The 19,298-nt window shown below is 50.8% G+C and overlaps 5 protein-coding genes across 5 annotated transcripts; 4 read left to right on the forward strand and 1 right to left on the reverse strand.

Moving 5' to 3' along the window:
• Positions 1–1,462: 1,462 nt before the first annotated feature.
• Positions 1,463–3,001, forward strand: N7481_005236 (uncharacterized protein; the record flags this gene model as incomplete). The annotated part of the gene is made up of 1 exon (XM_057264455.1): positions 1,463–3,001. The coding sequence occupies one exon, from the start codon at positions 1,463–1,465 to the stop codon at positions 2,999–3,001; it is 1,539 nt and encodes a 512-aa protein (XP_057122175.1).
• Positions 3,002–3,405: 404 nt separating this feature from the next.
• N7481_005237 (uncharacterized protein) lies at positions 3,406–4,474 on the forward strand (the record flags this gene model as incomplete). The annotated part of the gene is made up of 2 exons (XM_057264456.1): positions 3,406–3,563; positions 3,688–4,474. 2 exons carry the CDS (start codon positions 3,406–3,408, stop codon positions 4,472–4,474), a joined length of 945 nt encoding a protein of 314 aa, XP_057122176.1.
• Positions 4,475–7,524: 3,050 nt separating this feature from the next.
• On the forward strand, positions 7,525–10,301 carry cdc48 (AAA family ATPase CDC48; the record flags this gene model as incomplete). Its single annotated transcript, XM_057264457.1, has 7 exons — positions 7,525–7,574; positions 7,637–7,664; positions 7,726–7,781; positions 7,851–8,100; positions 8,169–9,079; positions 9,141–9,661; positions 9,715–10,301. 7 exons carry the CDS (start codon positions 7,525–7,527, stop codon positions 10,299–10,301), a joined length of 2,403 nt encoding a protein of 800 aa, XP_057122177.1.
• Positions 10,302–11,005: 704 nt separating this feature from the next.
• Positions 11,006–12,696, reverse strand: N7481_005239 (MFS transporter; the record flags this gene model as incomplete). The annotated part of the gene is made up of 3 exons (XM_057264458.1): positions 11,006–11,304; positions 11,360–11,904; positions 11,969–12,696. Coding segments are annotated over 3 exons (1,572 nt in total), but the record flags the coding sequence as incomplete, so codon positions are not given.
• A 2,004-nt stretch (positions 12,697–14,700) lies between these two features.
• Positions 14,701–19,229, forward strand: N7481_005240 (sister chromatid cohesion factor PDS5; the record flags this gene model as incomplete). The annotated part of the gene is made up of 3 exons (XM_057264459.1): positions 14,701–15,039; positions 15,122–15,464; positions 15,523–19,229. The coding sequence occupies 3 exons, from the start codon at positions 14,701–14,703 to the stop codon at positions 19,227–19,229; spliced, it is 4,389 nt and encodes a 1,462-aa protein (XP_057122179.1).
• Positions 19,230–19,298: the final 69 nt, after the last annotated feature.

A 19,298-nucleotide genomic window follows, 5' to 3' on the forward strand; every position in this document is an offset into this window, starting at 1 on the left:
TACCATGAACTTTGTCCTATCTGGACCCTTTCTGTGCAAATCGTACCTGCAGAACATAACCTAACCTGCCCATGTGATCGGCATGCCGAATACCTTTCACCGGGCCGTTCCTACATACCCGAATCAAACCTAATCAAAGCAATCATCTATAGGTGCGATTTGACGTATACCCTCTCCATAATCAGACACTCTTGGTTTAATAGGCGTTATAGAACAGCCCCAGCGCATAGTATATGTGCTTTTCAACGTTAGCTACTAGGTTTATTGGAAAGCCACCCCAAACCACCTTGTCGTATAGATCGGACGCAATCCCGGTTTGGCAATGAGCTCAAAGGCCTCCTGGGCAAGCTATGCAAGATGATTGTGGCTGCTCAGTGAAACTGATCAACACATACACACATACACGCACAGAACACGTCCTTATTTTCAAGGTACGATGGGTCCTGTGCGTGATTGGCCGCTCAGCGCTGGCGTGGTCATCGGGGCTGGTGAGGCCTTTTCGGCATGCTTTGCTTCTTAGCCCTTCGTTGATATCGCTCCACTCTTCTTCGATCTGAACCAGCTAGTGTTTTATCTGAAGATCCATAGGACTCCCACACTTTATTTCTCATTTCACGATCTTCATGGCCGGACTCTTCAAGCGTGTGCTCTCCTGGATTCCGTGGACCTGGGCCGGAGCTTGACACCGAGTTCTTCCAGCACAGTCATACACACTCTTCAAATTCCAGCGACAGTTTACTCTTCAGCGGTCCCGCACTCGACGTCCACTATTCTTGAGTCAAAGGCCAACAGACGAAAGTGCATCGAGTGTCAGGCGATGGAGCTCATGAGTTGAGTAGGGCTTCGACGAGGGGTTTCTGTGTGCTGGATGTTGTCCCTAGTTTTTGATTGTATTTATCTTACAATGACAAAATAATTGGAGACAAGATGTTGAATATAAGGACATATCTACCGGATGGTGCTCGTGAGAGGAGCAGAAAGCCGCTGTAGAGCAACGGACTCGGAGTATGGGAGGTCACCAGCCGCACCTCCCTCCATTCACTCTCACTCTCACCTTCACCCTCCCATCACCCCTCAACTCCATTAATCCCATCCTCTCGGACAATTAGTTGAATTTCCCCCAAGCATTGCTATTGTTCTAGCAATCCAGCATCCCATTCATTGCCTCAAATTTGAATCAGGTACGATAGCTGACTCTGTCCATTAGCCTGAACCTGCTCGTCCTATTCACTCACATCCCATCTGTACAATTAGATCGAACGAAGAGCATTAAAAAGATTCCATCTCTGTGTACGTTCGTGTGGTTTCTCCAGATCATTTTGCCGATCAACAACAATTAATCCAAATATTCGGTCTGAACATCATTCGATACGCCCAGCCACGATAGAACAGTCGAAAAACCCTCCCAAAATTTCCATACATTCAAGAGCAATACCTCGTTGCAAACTGGCATTTGCCGCACATGGGCTCCGAGTCTGATCTCGAGCTCCAACGCGAGCTCGACCTTGAGCTTCAAAAAGAGCTCGAAGAGCTCGAAGGCCGTCACTCTTCGCCCCTTCCTGCTTCTTCTTCTTCTTCTTATCATTCTGCTACTGCTACCCTCCATACGGAGGAGCCTGCGTCTGCTTCGGAGCGTCTTCCTCCCGATGAACCCTTCAAACTGTCTGAGAAAGAGAGGCCAACAACACCCGTGCGATCCAATGTTGCCCTGTCTCAAAGTGACATCCCAACCGTCAACGCCCCCTCGCCAGAGGATATCCGAAATGCAAGCTATCGAGCTCGAGCGGGTCCATATTGCCTTCACGAAACGGTTCAGCGCTACTGGAGCATTGATCCATTTACGCCTCTGCGATGCGAGAACAAGGACTGCGGTCGACCTGCGCGGTTTCTCTATGAATGCACGGCGGACACAGCAGAATTATCGCCCTTTGTACGGTCACTCCCCACGCGAAGCATCGAGATCTTGCCCAGATGGGTCCAAAAGGCTATCGATGAGGGCCATTACCTTCCGGCCCAAGTAGAAAAGCTCATGGACCAGAAAATGAAAGTCCTCGAGACTGCAGCCAATCTGCGAGAGCAGGTCCCACCCACACATAGGGCTTTGCCTGGAGGGCGAGGCTTGGCTAATGATCAAGAGGCAATTGACCAGCGGGATTATCGAGAATTAATGCAACTTTTGTCGGCCCGAACTCTGAGTTTCTCAAATCTGGAGCCCTGTCGAGCAATGTTTTGCACAATGTGTCGCTCTCATACGTCTGATAATTCCTGGGGTAGTATCGCCAAAGTCGTCAATGACCCCTACGAAGAGCCTCTTCGCACCCCGGCAAACATATACCGCCCAGTCATCGATGTTTGGACGCTGCGTGGTCTGCCTGAAGATCCTACTCACTGGCAACACACTAAATGGTTTCGAGAATGGTGGGGGAAGTACCAATATCCAGCCAACAATGATGTTACGCTGGTCCTGAATCTCGTCGTGGCGCTGAAACTTCCATTCCTCGTTCTCCAGAGCATCCAGGGCTGGGTCTGTTGGCAACAGATGCCCCCGCTCGAGTTTCAAGACTATCTCACATGGTTAGAGACTTTAACGCAAGAAAGGCTTCGAGAACATGCCGACCAAATCGGGGACCCCTGGGAGCTACAGTTCCATGCAGAGGCTATCGCATATTCTTACCTTTCGCCTGGTACTCCGCCAACCCCACTCAGTATTCACCCGATCTGGGAAGAATTCGAAGATCCAGACGAGACATCGAATGAGACATCCATAAAGGCTGTTCCTCACTACGAGTACGGGCCATGCGATCGTTTCGTTGGCAGATCTTCGTATAATCTACGAGACGCTATGTGGAGCTACAACAACGCTCGATCCCAACTTCTCGGATTGGAGCAGAACGAAGATACCTTTCGAAGCGCCGCAGCCGATGACAGCGACTTGGTCCCTGTGGCAGAACCCGATCCTGATATCTCTGGTGTTGAAACAACGGCGATCGATGACTGGTAGACTGTAGATTTCCGTCTCCCGTCGATGATTGCCTTGAGTGATTTCCGAAAGCAAAGACCGACGCGCTGACCAACGAGTCGCCCTATCGGTCCAACAGTATCGACAATTACATTTTGCACAGACATCTGAGTGTGCAAGGATGTTGAGATATTCCGACTCAGATATTCCGACACCCAAAGGAGCAGGACGACGAGCGAAGGGTCTAATCGGGCTCGCAATACCCGCGGGTGGGGCGGGCGTCCGCGTGAAGGGAGGCCGAGTCAGGCAGTCCCAACCTTGTTCCGAGCCTCGGTTCCTTCCGTGGCCAGCGCGCAATTCCGCAGAGCGATTATCTTGTGAACTTTTTTGGACTCCAGGCGAGCTTCTTTTTTTTCTTGTCTTCTTCATCTTCTCTCATTCACACCATGGCAGACCCAGAGCTCCCTCCCTCTCCACCGGCAGAAAAGACCGTGGACGCTCAGCATGTGGGGAATGGTCCGATAGCCGCGGGGAAACCGGCGACAAGACAACAGTTGACGGCGGCTTTGACAGCAGCCGATGTGACCATCAGGAGATTAGATCTGTGAGTCCTCCCTGTGGTATTGCCAGCTCTATACCCAGCAGTCGACTTTTAAATTGCAGGGCAACCCCGACCTGTACCAGCCCACTCGCATAACTACCCGCAAAGACACCGCTAATTCCTCAAGTCTTCTCTCTACGGCCGACGGACAGGAGAGAGTATTAGCAACAGTCAATTATGTCGCCTCGATCCTACACCACCTCAGTGCATCGGCACCCTTCATAGCTTTCCAGACACGTCTCAGCCTTCTTGCCCGATTGAAAGGTCGCACCATATCCAAAACCCCATCTTCTCCGACCACCCCATCGCCCTCAAAATGGGCCGCCCTCTCCTCTCTTGCCTCAGAGACACGATACACTATCCGCCTCTTCGGCCTTCTCCCTCTCTGGATTTGGGGGTCTGAGACCCTCAAATCACCACCTGCGGACCCCATAATCCGCACTCTCACATATCTCCAAATCATCTCCAACGTGATCTACCAGCTCCTCGAGAATGTCGGCTATCTAGCAACAAAGGGCATCATCTCCAAACGCTTCGTCGAAAAATACGGCAGCCTCGTACAATGGGACCTCTGGAGCACCCGCGGCTGGTTCGGACACATTTTCCTCGAATTCTTCGTCCTTTGGCGACAACACGTTCTACGGAAACGTCGCGTTGCGGCAAAACGCGCGGCCGCGGGCAACGTCGAAACTAAGGAGATGAGGGAGGAGGAGGACGCCGAAACCCGCGCCGAGATTCGCTCTTGGCGCAAGACTCTCGTCAACAATATCTGCTGGGCCCCCTTGTGTCTGCACTGGTGCTTTGAGCAAGGAATCGGTGTTCCGGATAATCTGATCGGTGTGGTTAGCTTTATGGCTGGTGCTTGGAGCCTGCATGATATGTGGGGTGCTACGAGCAAGGCCATTCAGGCATAAACTCCATTTATTGTATTCTTCTTATTTCTTTTTTTTTCTTTCTTCAAATATCCCTTCTGTTTTGGCGATTTGGACATACCCTTCATCCTTAGATTCTCATTTGATTGTATGTATTAAATCACAAAAGAATTTCAACATCTTGGCCAATCGTTAGTGTTTCATTCTGCGGGGAATCGTCGCCCCCAACTAGACTGAACTTGGCCACGGCGGATAAAGTCAAAAACCATCACTTACATGGGTAGTAATTGATTCGAGATGTTTCGCGGGAAACTTGAACCGCCTATCACCATCTCCCTTATAATTTCCCCGGTCCCTCTACAAGCCCAGAGCAAGCTATTCCGCCGAAACCCCAAAAAACTAGTTAGACCCAATTCCCGATCCCAAAAAGGTAAGCCGCGACGATCGCGGCAATTACCATCTGAATGAATTCAAAAGATATGTAGTTCTGCCTTACAGCCCACCGTCAGTACATACTCGTACGCTTTTGGGCAAAAGGTTGAGCTGCCCTGGGGTTCGGTCCCGCTTTATTGGTGTGGGGAGTGGGTTCATGTTCGAGATGTGGAGTTGGTGGCGGTTCAGAAAGGCATCTTGACGCGAATTGGGCGGGGATATGAGATTGATGGGGATTCTGCTTTTGGGTAATGGATTGCAAGGCTTGTTTGATGTTGAACATTCTGATATCAATGCCGTAATTGGGTGCATTTGTATTCCGGTATTTCGCGATATTCTATTCTCTCTTGCAGGATCAGCATTGTCATTGTCGTCTGTGCTTTAGTCATACCCTTTCTTTTGTTCTCTTCTTCCGGCTGTCGCGGCAAATTGATATTTTTGACTAATCTAGATTTACCTGGGATATCTCTGAAGGATTCCCAATTTCCTTCTTAAATTCATGTCGTATCAACCACTCCGACGCAGCGTAAGTGTGGCCCCCAACATCCATGGATGTGCCTCCAAATTTATCCTCCTCTACATTCAAAGATTTTTTATTTGTCTTATGTCTCCGTGGCACACTCTTGCGTACTCTGGACCTAACTTTCTATGGTCTTATCGATATAATGCAAGTGATACAAAATTACTAAACAATCTCGATCTCGGCGAGAACCATGATCCGGTACTCTCCTGTATATAACTCATTGCTTTTGAGTCTGACTTTTCCCTCCGAAACCACCGGCATGAAGAAGAAACCTTGTAATTTACCCTGTGTGAATGTCGTAACTCAAACATTAGACTGGCATTGAATCTGTGGATTGAGCAGAGTTTCCTTGTTAGGAAGAGTCTTATTGCTCGTAGTGGCGGTTATGATAAGCGTTGGGCTGAAAAGATCCTTCCAGGTAGCAAGATACACCTTTTCCTATATTGGGATCACTTATGAACTGAGTATAGTTGGCATCAAAGGACATTAGGCAAACGATTGATCGAAACAACTGCCTCTTGGGAGCCTGTGCTGCTTATACCAGCTCCTGCTCCACCGTCGGGGCGAATCTCAATATTGCCGTCTGGATGATGTATAATAAGTCGATTGCAGTAGAAGGATTTTAATGGCTTCCCGGTTTAGGTGAAGGTCCGGGATTTACAATGGATAGCATTATTCAAAGTGAGATTCATCTTCTCTAAAAATGCTGCTCTGTCTTGTTGAGTTTCTCTCCCGTATAGAGCTTAGTATATTGCGTAATGAGTTGCGTCGTAATTCAAGTCAGTAAATGCTGACTTGGCAAGTCGCTTGTTAAATGGAACATGTCCTTTTAGAGTGAACGATACCAATACTATGGGGGAAGGACTCTGGGGGAAGGTCGTTACAACATAAGTGTTTAATATGGAAAATCATAGCGGATGCGACTTGTCAATACTGTCATCAACAGCAATCTTCGGTTTCAAATTCAAGAACTCAATTTTGCAGTTTGCGATGGATTGAGTTCCGATAAAATCTTGAGTGGTTGCTTTATCTCTATGTTTATGGGTGGGTGTACCTTTCGAGTACTCCATTTTTATGGCCAGATAATAGCTAACGAGCGTCTGAGCCGGTGATACGATATAATCACTAATCACGACAAATGTGTACATCAGCAGTGGGCTATTCTGGATTCCTAGTGGATCCTCACACCTCGAAGTGAACAAGAACATGCTCATTATTGGCGTTCTCTGGTACGGCAACAACACAGGCTAAGGGCCAAGTTAGAGCTGTAGTAACTTTGAGAGTGCCACAGACTGCCTACTAGTAGATGAGTTTATATTTCATGCAAAAAATCACTGAGAAACAGGTGCCATGAGACAATTAAACTACGGTATGCGCGGTTAGTTTAATGGGTCTCAGCTGCACTTTCAACAAAAGATTGTGTTTCTCAGTCTGACAGTGACGAGGAGATTCCGGAGAGTGGGCAACAGCGAAACACTCAACTTGGGTTAAATGAATCCGACGCTGCTGCGGTTGAGGAATACACGTGTGATACCAGAGATGGTTGACTGGTCCTATACTATGATCGATACACGATACTGAACATATGCATTGGGGGCTGAAAGGTAGTGCCGCTGCTATTTCGCTATCTTACCAGCCAATTTGGATAGTCGATGCTAAATATCATTGTTCAAAGGGGGGCAGACACCCTCCGAGTCACTTCAACCCATGGATTTCAGAGGCTCTGATGTGTTCATAGGACTTCCCAATTACCCCACAAAGGACAGAGAAACTACTAACGCTAGTTGGTTAAACAAGGTATGATTTCAGCCTCAGGCAGCGAGATCGACCAACTTCCATCAGATTCGCTGGTGGCGGAGAGCGGGTGACATAATCTGGATTAGGTCATCCTCTATCGTCACTCACTCACGGCGGGTACCTGGGAAGCTCAACACCTATCCTCATCTTCATCTCCTCGCCGTCAGATCCTTTCCCTGGTCTGCTGGTTTCTTTCCCATCTCCATCGTCCATTTAATCCATCGTCTTTATTTTCTCCAATCGTTCGAGCACCCGCCCGCCCGCTCGATTGTGATCTCCCCAACGTTTGCCTTCTTCAAGCTCCGCTCTCGTCAACGTCACATATCTCAGATCCTTCACGATGTCCGCCGAGCCGGATCACACCCACGAGAAGAAGAGGGTTAACCTCAGGTACGTCCATGGCTGACTCTTATCTCAGTTTTTGCAATTCAAATGGCTAATGGTGATACTAGGGATGCCTCGGGCGCCGAGCACAAGGAGGTGGGTTGAACGACATGACAATACAGCTTGGCCTACATGGACAGACACTAACATGCCGCAGGAACTTGACACCTCTACCGCTATCCTCAAGAAGAAGAAGAAGCCTAACTCCTTGATGTAAGGGCCCCCTCCTAGTTGATTGATGATAGGTCTGCATGGAGGAGGAAACTGACACCTCATTAACAGCGTGACGGATGCCGTGAACGATGACAACTCTGTTATCGCTCTTTCGAACAACACTATGGAGACTCTCCAACTTTTCCGCGGTGATACAGTTCTGGTGAAGGGCAAGAAGCGGAAGGACACTGTTCTAATCGTCCTGGCTGATGATGACCTGGATGATGGAAGTGTCCGCATCAACCGTGTTGTGCGACACAACCTCCGTGTCAAGCACGGTGATGTTATTACCGTCCACCCTTGCCCCGATATTAAATATGTACGTCTAGATTTTTGCCAATGCTTTCCCTAGTGTCTTTGACTAACCGTATCTCTCACTTTCTCCAGGCTAAGCGCATTGCCGTCCTGCCTATCGCCGATACCATCGAGGGTCTCACCGGCTCCCTCTTCGACGTCTACCTTGCTCCTTACTTCCGCGAAGCCTACCGACCAGTGCGCCAGGGTGACCTGTTCACAGTACGAGGTGGTATGAGACAAGTAGAATTTAAGGTTGTGGAGGTCGATCCCCCAGAATACGGCATCGTCGCGCAAGACACCATTATTCACTGCGAGGGTGAGCCCATCCAGCGTGAGGATGAGGAGGGTAACCTCAATGAGGTTGGCTACGATGACATCGGTGGTTGCCGGAAACAGATGGCTCAGATCCGTGAATTGGTCGAGCTGCCTCTCCGCCACCCTCAGCTATTCAAGTCCATTGGTATCAAGCCCCCTCGTGGTATTCTTATGTACGGTCCCCCGGGTACTGGTAAGACCCTAATGGCCCGTGCCGTTGCCAACGAAACCGGTGCTTTCTTCTTCCTGATCAATGGTCCCGAGATCATGTCCAAGATGGCCGGTGAGTCGGAGTCCAACCTCCGCAAGGCCTTCGAGGAGGCCGAGAAGAACTCCCCCGCCATTATCTTCATCGATGAGATCGATTCCATCGCCCCCAAGCGTGAGAAGACCAACGGCGAGGTCGAACGCCGTGTCGTCTCCCAGCTTCTTACCCTTATGGACGGTATGAAGGCTCGCTCTAATGTCGTCGTTATGGCCGCCACCAACCGTCCCAACTCCATTGACCCTGCCCTCCGTCGCTTCGGTCGCTTCGACCGCGAGGTCGACATCGGTATTCCCGACCCCACCGGCCGTCTCGAGATTATGTCCATCCACACCAAGAACATGAAGCTCGGCGACGATGTCGACCTGGAGACTATTGCCGCTGAGACCCACGGTTACGTCGGTTCCGATCTGGCCTCGCTGTGCTCCGAGGCTGCCATGCAGCAGATTCGTGAGAAGATGGATCTCATCGATCTCGATGAGGATACCATTGAGGCCGAGGGTCCTCGACTCCCTTGGTGTTACCATGGAGAACTTCCGCTATGCCCTGGGTGTTTCCAACCCCTCTGCGCTGCGCGAGGTTGCTGTGGTCGAGGTTCCCAACGTCCGCTGGGACGACATTGGTGGTCTGGAGGAGGTCAAGCGCGAGCTTATCGAGAGTGTCCAGTACCCCGTGGACCACCCCGAGATGTTCCAGAAGTTCGGTCTCTCGCCTTCTCGTGGTGTGCTGTTCTACGGTCCCCCTGGTACCGGTAAGACCATGCTGGCCAAGGCTGTCGCCAACGAGTGCGCTGCCAACTTCATTTCCGTCAAGGGTCCTGAGCTGCTGAGCATGTGGTTCGGTGAGTCGGAGAGCAACATCCGTGACATCTTCGACAAGGCTCGCGCCGCCGCTCCTTGCGTTGTCTTCCTTGATGAGCTGGACTCTATTGCTAAGTCCCGTGGTGGCTCTGTTGGTGATGCCGGCGGTGCTTCCGACCGTGTTGTCAACCAGCTTCTGACTGGTAAGCATAACCCCTACTCTCTTCAATCTGAACATTGCTAATATTCGAAACAGAGATGGACGGTATGACCTCTAAGAAGAACGTCTTCGTCATCGGTGCTACCAACCGTCCTGAGCAGCTCGATGCTGCCCTGGTCCGTCCCGGCCGTCTTGACACCCTGGTCTACGTTCCCCTGCCCGACCAGGCTTCCCGTGATGGTATCCTCAGGGCCCAACTCCGCAAGACCCCCGTCGCCGACGACGTCGATATTCCCTTCATCGCCAGCAAGACCCACGGTTTCTCCGGTGCCGATCTTGGCTTCGTGACCCAGCGTGCCGTCAAGCTCGCCATCAAGGAGGCCATTTCTCTCGATATCGAGAAGACCAAGGCCCGCGAGGCCGCCGGTGAGGACGTCACAATGGACGACGAGGAAGTGGATGAGGAGGACCCCGTGCCCGAGCTCACCCGCGCCCACTTCGAGGAGGCCATGAAGACAGCGCGCCGCTCTGTCAGCGATGTCGAGATCCGCCGCTATGAGGCCTTCGCTCAGAGCCTGAAGAACTCTGGAGGCAGCAGCTTCTTCCGCTTCCCCTCTGCCGGCGAAGTCCAGAACAACGACACATTCGGCGAAGCCGGCAATGATGACAGCCTCTATGACTAAACGGGTTCTTTCTTTTTTTTTCTTGTTTTCCCTTGCCCCCCCTCTTATTCTCCGCTCCGGTTGACGACTTGTGCTTTCTGCTTTCTGGGCCGTTTTGTTCTTCGGCCGGGGTTTCGCGCTGAAGATCAATCATATGGGTAGATCGTTTCTGAGGTTGGGGAACTTGCTTTGAGAATGGGGCTTCGGTTCTGTTCTTGTCGATTTGGTTTTTTTCCTGTTCTTCCCCTCATACAATGTGCCATAATAGCAATACAACTGGAGAAATCTCTATGTTCATACCGCTTCATACATCAAGTTGTAGCATTGTAGTTAGTGCAGTCGCGTCTGTCTTGAGGATTAACCTCGTTTTGCTGCTATGACTGTCTTGTTGTTCATCTTAGATGCCTAGGTAGCTCCAGCTCCCATCCATGCATAGAATTGCAAGTACTATCATGAATTATAAGATAGTCCCCAATTTGAAGTTCGGGTTGTTTAGACTACATACTAGTATTTACTTTGCAAAAAATGAAGAATATTACAGTTATCCATTATCGTATATGCTCGTAAGCTCTAATATGAGGGGGGAATGAAGCGCTTCAAAGAAACGGAAAATGACAACAGAAACCAAAAATCCAACTTGAACCCAACGCCTAATGTGCAGAAATAGTAATTTCGCTTCTCATCGAAGACTTTTTTCACATCGTTCATTCGCACATATCCCCAGCTTAGAACTTGGGAGTAAAGCGACTCATGCTACGGATCTTCGCGCCGTAGAAGAAGAAAAGAATGGGGATGGGAATCATGGCAATAGTGATGAAACCCAAAACACTCGAAGCCCAGTTGACGCCCAGCTTGTGATACATCTGGGTCGCGAAGAGGGGGAATGCACCGCCGAGCGCGGATCGAATCAGGGTGTTCGCGGCGATAGCACTATTGGCGTACATCATATACACGTCAATGATGTAGTTGAGACCCTGCATGAAAATGACCAGAATACCCATGCCAATTGGAATGCCGGCGATGACTTGGGGGGGCCCAGTGGACGTTTGGAGACGAGGTCCAGCCAAACCAGAAGAGACCGATGGGCAAGAGGACGGAGGCGATCATCATGGGGACAAGACGTTCTTCTGGGACAACACGGCCGTGCTTCTTCAACTTGCGGGCGAAACGGGTCTTGGTGGTATAGATGATTAGGGTCACACCGCAGAGCACACCGATCATGATGCCGATGAAAGGGAGAGCGGCGACGCCTTCGGATTTCCAACCGCGCACTTCGGAGAAGGAGATTGGGTAGGCCTCGAAGAAGAGATAGAGGATGCCGTAGATCAGAGCGAGGTAGATGGTGATGCAGATCAGAATGGGCTCCATGGCCAGCATCTGGAAGGGTCGCAGCAGGTACTTGTAGACGATCTCGCTCATGGTAGGTTCATGCTCGTCGAGGAAGGAGTGTAGGGCCCAGTTACGGGTTTCGCGACGCAGACGAGCAGCACGCATCTGGAGAAGCTTCGGGGAGTAGGTCTCGGGGACAATGATCAGGGCGAGGAGGCCGAAGAAGGACGAGGCGATCAGGGTGAGCCATGCGGTCCAGCGCCAGCCCAGGTAGGAATCGGTGACGAAACCGCCACTATAGATTTAGTTAGATATGATTTTGTGCTGACTTGGGGGTTGCCTTTTTTTTTTCAACTTACACGATAGGACCGAGAGTAGGGCCCAGGAATGTAGCTGCGCTGAACATGGCAATGGCCACGGCACGATCAACGGGGTCCCAAATATCAGCCATAGCACCGCCCACCACGGCAAGAGGAGAGCAGCCAAAGACACCCTGCAGGAAACGACAAATCATGATGGTCTCGATATTCTGTGCCACGGCAACGGGAATCTGGAAGATTGCGAAGATAGCATAACCGGAGAAGAGAGGTAGACGACGGCCGTATAGTTCGCTGAGTGGAGCCCAGAAGAGAGGACCTAGAGCAAAGCCGAAGACAGTCAAACTGGTACCAAGAACCATAACTTCGGTCGAGACGTTGAATTCCTTCGCGGTGACGAGTGTTGCCGTCGAGAACACACTGCTGGCGAAGGTGATCCACATGGTCATGGAGGACATGACCACCGTGATAACCCATTTGCGCATGCGCGAAAAGTTCTGAGGGTTTTCTGGATCATCGGGGCCATCCCACTCAACGAGATTGGGATCCTTTTCGGTGGGCTTCTCTGGTTCAGGTTGGATCTGCGCACTCTCAAGGTCGTTGTCTTTGTCGTTGTCGTTGTCGTTATCATGAGATGATGGGAGTGCCGGAGACAGTTCCTTCTCGGTATTGGGGCCGATTGGCTCGGCGTGATTGTTGCGAGCGTCCATGCTTAACCGGGGGGGTTGTTGTAGTGGAATCGAACGTGTCCACGGGATGATTGGCCATTTCTGGGGTTGACGATGCAATGATGCCTGGCGGAGGAAGAGGAAAGCGCAGTCAGCTCAGGTGTGACTATCACCTTCGTGCCAACTACTACTAGTAGCTATTAGTAGGTGAGTGAGTACTAGAATCCAAAATGGAACTAGAACTTGAACTTGAACTTGAAATTGGACCGGTGAAAGACCCTGGAACTGTGGGCATCTAGCAATATTTAAGCGCCATCGGATAGCTTTTTTCGTGGGTCTTCCATCAAGCAATCTAGAAGGAGAACCACCGGAGCTAAGCACCATTCGGTGTATAGAGCATGGGCAACCGAAGAAAACCTCGTGGGCAGCCCCATATTATTCGCGGGATCGCTCCACATGGTGGGTTATTTCCGTCCAACGCTCGACTGGGTTTTAAGTCCGAGGCGCGAGAGGGAGAGAGAAAGAGAGAGAAACGCGAGCCACCGAACTTGAATCAGTGCCGCTCTTCCGGATGTGGCTCCTAGTGCGAGTTACTCATATACAAAGTATTGCTAGTCCCGTGCCAAGGCATCAGGCATTGATTTCGAGAACAGCAGTGAGTCAAGATTGCTGATAAACACGGAGGTAAACGGTGTATGAAACATAAAACAGCACGTTGCGATTGCGTAACTCGACATGAGTGGGGATTGAAGGTGAAAGATATCGACTGATGATTCGGCAGGGCGTTCGGACTCGGCCAGTCGGCCTTCGCGTGGGCCCGAACAGCCGGGCGGGTCAGCCAACCTCAGCCAAGTCTCGGCAGATGCCGCCCTCAGATACGCCGAGTCCGTGAGTTGTCTCCGATTTGGCTTACTGGAACGTGAACTTGAACTGGAATTCCCCGAGATCTAGATCTCCTGGGAATCTGATAGGTTCGATTGGATGTGGATCTATAGACTGTGCATGTGAGAAGATGGTCACTTCCTAACGTCAGTTTTAATTGGAAATATAATCCGGCGATAATCCCAGTAGAGGAGTGCTATATCCATAGATATATTCTACTTTCTCGGCGTGTTTACTCAACCACTTCAGCTTGACAGTCGTACTAATAGTAGCATACTAGTCTACTCCCGAAGGGTACCTAGAAACCTCAATAATACCTGGGCATAGAAGGCTAAATACCCCTCTATCGAAACAAGGGAGCACTGGCAGCCCTGGAGCACATACAAACGGCCCCATCCACAACGTGACCTCAGCTGTCGGAGATAAGCATGGAATCAATTTTGGTCCCGAATTCCTAGCCCCGATGGTGTAAGCTGTTTCCGATCCTGCAGGGCCTAGTACTGGCTCATTATATAAATAAATGGCGAATTGAGGATGACGTCGAGGATTTAGTACTACTAGTATGCTACGGTAGGTACTGTACTACTAGTAACAGTACTCTATCATCCGTGGAATTGAAGTCAAGGAATTGCAAGGTATAGATGTCTACGGCCAGGCTATAGCATAGCACACTAGTAGTCGTGCTATCCATGATTCTGCTCTATCCTAGGATACTTCCAAGGTTGGTGATAGACATGCTGTCAATGAATTCCTACTGGTTATCAACAATCACAAAATTTGAATAAGAAAGAGGTACAATCGACTATCCTAGTTTCAGGCAAGATATCTAAATATACCCCCTGTTTTATTATTTGATCCAATCTGCCAATATTTGTTGCTTGGATGTAGAGTGAGTGTACACTGTGATCGTGGTCGGAATGAAGGTGAGCAGGTAAGAGGAGGATACAGAAAAGGACCTCGGTTAAATTTATTCAGATAACTACCTAGGTACAAGTAAATACAATCTGAGTATTATAAGACGTGAGCATAGCTCAGAAAACTTGCATTTGAGGTAGTACCTGCCATATAAGTCTCATACTAGTATATAAGTATGGATTGGGACGCGATCCCGTGCGACGCGTCTCGGCGGGCGGTCTACCCTTTTCCGCGCACGATGTGTTCCTCGAAACCCTTTCTGCACCCATTCTCCCACCACTCCATCTCTTATGCGAGCCCCTCTTCATCATGCCTTCGCGCACTCGCAAAGCTCCCGTTGAGGAGCCGGAGGAGGACTCAGGCCTTCAAGGTCTGGCCTTCAACCAGCCGCTCTCCTGGCGCGTGGGGCGTACCGCCATCCCCATTGCCGATCTACTCGACCGTCTCCAGACCCTGGCTCAAGAGCTCCGCAAGCTCGAACAAGAGGAAATTGATAAGGAATCTTTGCGCAAGGTCTCTCAGGAGCTTTCCAGCGCCAACTTACTCGCCCACAAGGACAAGGGAGTCCGTGCTTGGGCTACTTGCTGTATCGTTGATGTCTTGCGACTGTGCGCGCCGGACGCGCCCTTTACCAGAAACCAGCTCAAGGTGCGATCTTCTTTGATCGCGACACGATATCCCGTCGCTCTCAATTGAGAGTATCGTGCTGACAATATACCCCCCAAAACAGGATATCTTCACATGCATCGTCACCTCAGTCATCCCCGCACTGGCCGATCCATCCAACGCCTACAATGCACAGCAAACTTATGTCTTAGGCTCACTCGCCGAGGTCAAGAGTGTTGTTCTTATGACAGACCTTGATCACCCCGACTCGCTCATCGTTCCTTTGTTCTCTAGCTGTTTCGACATTGTCTCGGGATCCTCAAAAACATCCACTGGGGAGGAAGTTGCGAAGGGCGTGGAATTCGACATGACGAGGTTGCTGGTGACGGTCATTGATGAAACACCCGTCTTGGCTGCCGAAGTAGTCGACACCATTGTTGCACAGTTCCTTCGGGTTGACCCCCCGAGTGCTGGATAATCCCAAGAAGGGCAAACGCGCCGACGCGCCAATTGATACTAAACAAGATACCCTCCTGTTAAAAGACTACCCGCCTGCCTACAACATGGCCAAGGCGATCTGCCAGGCTTGCCCCGAGCGCATGACTAGTCACATCAGTCAATATTTCAACAACGTCATCATCGACGCATCCGCCCCTGGACAATCGCACGGTACGAAGGGTGGCTCCCACAAGCCGAATCTCGACGACTCGGATGAGGAGGGCGAAGATATCAAAGAGTTGAGCAAAGCTCATCGTCTAATCAGGGAGCTTTGGCGGGCTTGTCCTGAGGTCTTGCAGAATGTGATCCCGCAGGTCGAAGCTGAACTGTCTGCCGAGTCGGTGGCGCTCCGCTTGCTAGCCACACAGACCATTGGAGATCTTGCGGCAGGAATCGGTGTTGCCGGTCCCCCTCCGTCTCCTCCAATGGACCCAGCGGCATACCCGCCAGTGACCCTGGAGGGATATGCGCAGACGGTCACACAGCCGAACATTCTTTTGACACCAATCTCTCCGAAACCTTTTTCCCAAGTACATCACTCGGCCTATGAGGCATTCCTGAGTCGCCGGCAAGACAAGACGCCTTCAGTGCGTGCTGCTTGGGTCACGGTTATCGGACGCATCCTCTTGACATCAGCAGGTGGTTCCGGCTTGAGTCAAAGCGAAGAGCAGGGCCTCGTCAACTGCCTTGTCACATTGCTGCAGGACGCTGATGAGAAGGTTCGTGTCGCTGCAGTTGATACAATTGGACAATTTGGCTTCAACCACGTTGTTCATAAACTCGGCATCAAGGGCGGTTGCTCTACTCCAGACTCAGTATTTGCTGTTCTCGCAGACCGAGTGAAGGACCGTAAGCCGCAAGTCCGTGAGCATGCGATGAAGATCCTGGCCCGCATATGGGCAGTGGCCGCTGGAGATATTGAACAAAACGCCGAACCCGTTGTGTCCCTATTGAAAGACGCCCCATCTAAAATATTTGATTCTTTCTACACTAACGACCCGGAGATTCACATCCTTATCGACCGAGTGCTTTTCGAGACACTGCTTCCGCTTAACTATCCTCCTCTCAAATCGAAGCTCTCGCGCGGAGGCTCCAACCTGTCTCAAAAAGGGAAGGAAGAAGAGAGCCAAGTTGGAGGTGCTGATCAAGAAACCGATGTTGACAAAATCCGCGTTCGCCGAATTCTGACCTTGCTTCGTGGCCTGGATGAGAAGGCCAGGCGCGTGTTCTTCGTCATGCTTCCTCGTCAACTGGCCATGAGATCGGCCATGACGCTTTATCTCGAGGCATGTGAGAAATATAACGGCGGGGTAACCGACAAGGACGCAGACTCGGCCAAAGCACAATTGTCGAGGGTCATCGACTCATTGTCGAAAACCTTCCCTGATTCCTCACGCGCCTCGGCGGACCTGTGGAAGTTTGCCAAGGCCCATGACCGGCGCAGCTACCATCTCGTTCGGTATTCCATGGACGCTACCAGCGATTATCGTACGGTGATCAAGGCGATGAAAGAACTCCAGAGAAGAGCCCAAAGTGCAAACAATTCCCCCTTGCTGGAGACTCTCACCCCTCTTCTCTACCGATCTGGATCTTTGATCTTCAACCGCAGTCACATCCCAGCGATCATGAGTCTTTCCCGTACCGATGAAAATGGACTGGCCAGTGCTGCCCAGGAAATGTTGAAGCAGATCTCTTCTCAGAACCCCGAGGTTCTGGAAGCCCAAGTTCAGGAGATGTGTAAAGATCTCGAGGCACAAGCCCCGAAGGCCAATTCTGCCGGTGATACTAGCGCCGAAGAAATTCTCAAGGCCTGTGCTGGTTTCGCGAAAAAGCTCCCGGCCAAACTGCCCAAGGAGCGCAAGTTCTTCCAGGCCCTCACAAACTACGCTCTCTACAGCACCTCACCGCGTTCCGCTAAGCATGCCGTTTCAATCCTCATGGCTACTGCTGACAAGAAAGAGATGTACGCCAAAGAACTTGTTCAAAAGTGTGTCAAGAAGTGGGCATATGGATCGGATCACTCCCTTACCCGCCTTGGCGCATTGTCGCAGCTGAACCTTCTTGTCCCCCGCGAAGCAGATGAGGAAAGCGATGCCATCATCTCAATCGCTGTGAATCAGATACTTCTCACGAACCGTTCTCCAGACACAAATGCTGGATACACATGGTCCGAGACAGTTGACGAAGAGACTCAAAGCAAAGAATGGGCACTGAAAATCATTGTCAATCGCCTGCGAGCCAAGGATGGTTCTGATGACGATGCGGACTTCCGGGAACATGCCAAGCCAGTGTATGAAACTTTGAATAAGCTTATCGCAGGCGAGGGCGAATTATCCAAGAAGAAAGATACCCCTTCATCTCAAAAATCGCGATTGCGTCTTCTTGCTGCCAGGTCTATTATCAAGCTATGTGCCTCCAACAGTCTTTGCGATCAACTATTGGCCCCGGTGGACTTCAATTCGATTGCTTTGATAGCTCAAGACCCACTTCTTCAAGTCCGAATTGGCTTCATTAATCACTTGAAGAAAAAGCTGGTTCAAAGATCCTTTTTGTCTCATCGCTGGTATATCATCCCATGTTTGCTGGCATTTGAACCCAACACTCTCTTGAAGGAAAGCACACTCACATGGCTACGATCACGCGCCGCATACTTCTCCCAACAGGCCCAGGCAAGCGGAAAGCGGACCGAGCAGACCATGGTCATGGAATTAATGTTCTCCCGTCTCTTGTCCCTGCTTGCCTATCATCCAGACTATCCGTCTGATGACCTAGATGAGTCGACTAGGCTTGGTGACCTGAGCGACTTTGCACGATACATTGTTTTTTACCTCCTCGCTGTCGCCAATGAGCATAACCTATCATTGATCTTCCATGTTGCGCAGCGTGTCAAGCAATTCCGTGACGGTATCATCAAAACCGACGAGATCTCAACCCGCTTGCACACCTTGTCAGATCTCGCCCAGGCAACCATTCGACGCTTCGCCGACATTTACTCACAACAACATAAGTTCGGCGGCGCTAGTGGTGGAGCGACCAACCTCTTACAAACATACCCCGGCAAGATGGGCGTCCCTAGCTCTCTTTTCTCCTCCATGAACAGTCATCGAGAGGCTCAAGATGTCGCCGACAAGAATTTCCTTCCTGATGAGCTAGACGACATGCTGGACCGTGTTGTACGAAGTGCCATGAAACCGAAGAACTCCTCTCACAGGGACCAGGCCAGTTCTGCGAAGAAGCGGAAGCCCGAGTCTCTTGACGCCAATGGAAACTCTGCGAAGAAGGCACGCAAGGCAAAGCCAGGTCGGCCACGCAAGTCTGGATCCAATGTGGGCTTGCCAAGCAAGAGCCCTCGCCGCAAGAGTAAGGGTGATGATGGATGGTCTTCTGATGGAGGTGGCGCTGCGGAGCTTAGCAAATCTGCCCGGCGCCGAAGCAGCCGAGGCACTACGGGTGTCAGTTACGCAGACAAGGACACTGACGAGGATGACATGGAGATGGAGAAATGGGAAGGAGCCAAGCAGGCTGAACAAGATATCGAGGAAGAAAGCGAAGGCGAGGAGATGGAAGAAGACCAGGAGGAAGTTAACGACTCCTCCGCTACCGAGGAAGCTGCACAAATGAGCGAGAAGGAAAATTCACCACCAGCCCGCGCCAAGCGAAGTGCCAAAGCCAGCCAGGCCAAGAAGCCGGTAACAACCACTCTGCCGACACGTCGTTCATCTCGACGGGGCTGAGAGAATCTTACGCTTGAGCACGACTACTTCGAGAGAAATACCCCTGGTTTTATTGTTTCGACTGTTGCT

This window comes from Penicillium waksmanii (genome assembly GCF_028829765.1).
Source record: "Penicillium waksmanii strain IBT 27052 chromosome Unknown utg000005l:1.0-5232799.0:1.0-5237142.0, whole genome shotgun sequence".
Lineage (NCBI taxonomy): Eukaryota > Fungi > Ascomycota > Eurotiomycetes > Eurotiales > Aspergillaceae > Penicillium > Penicillium waksmanii.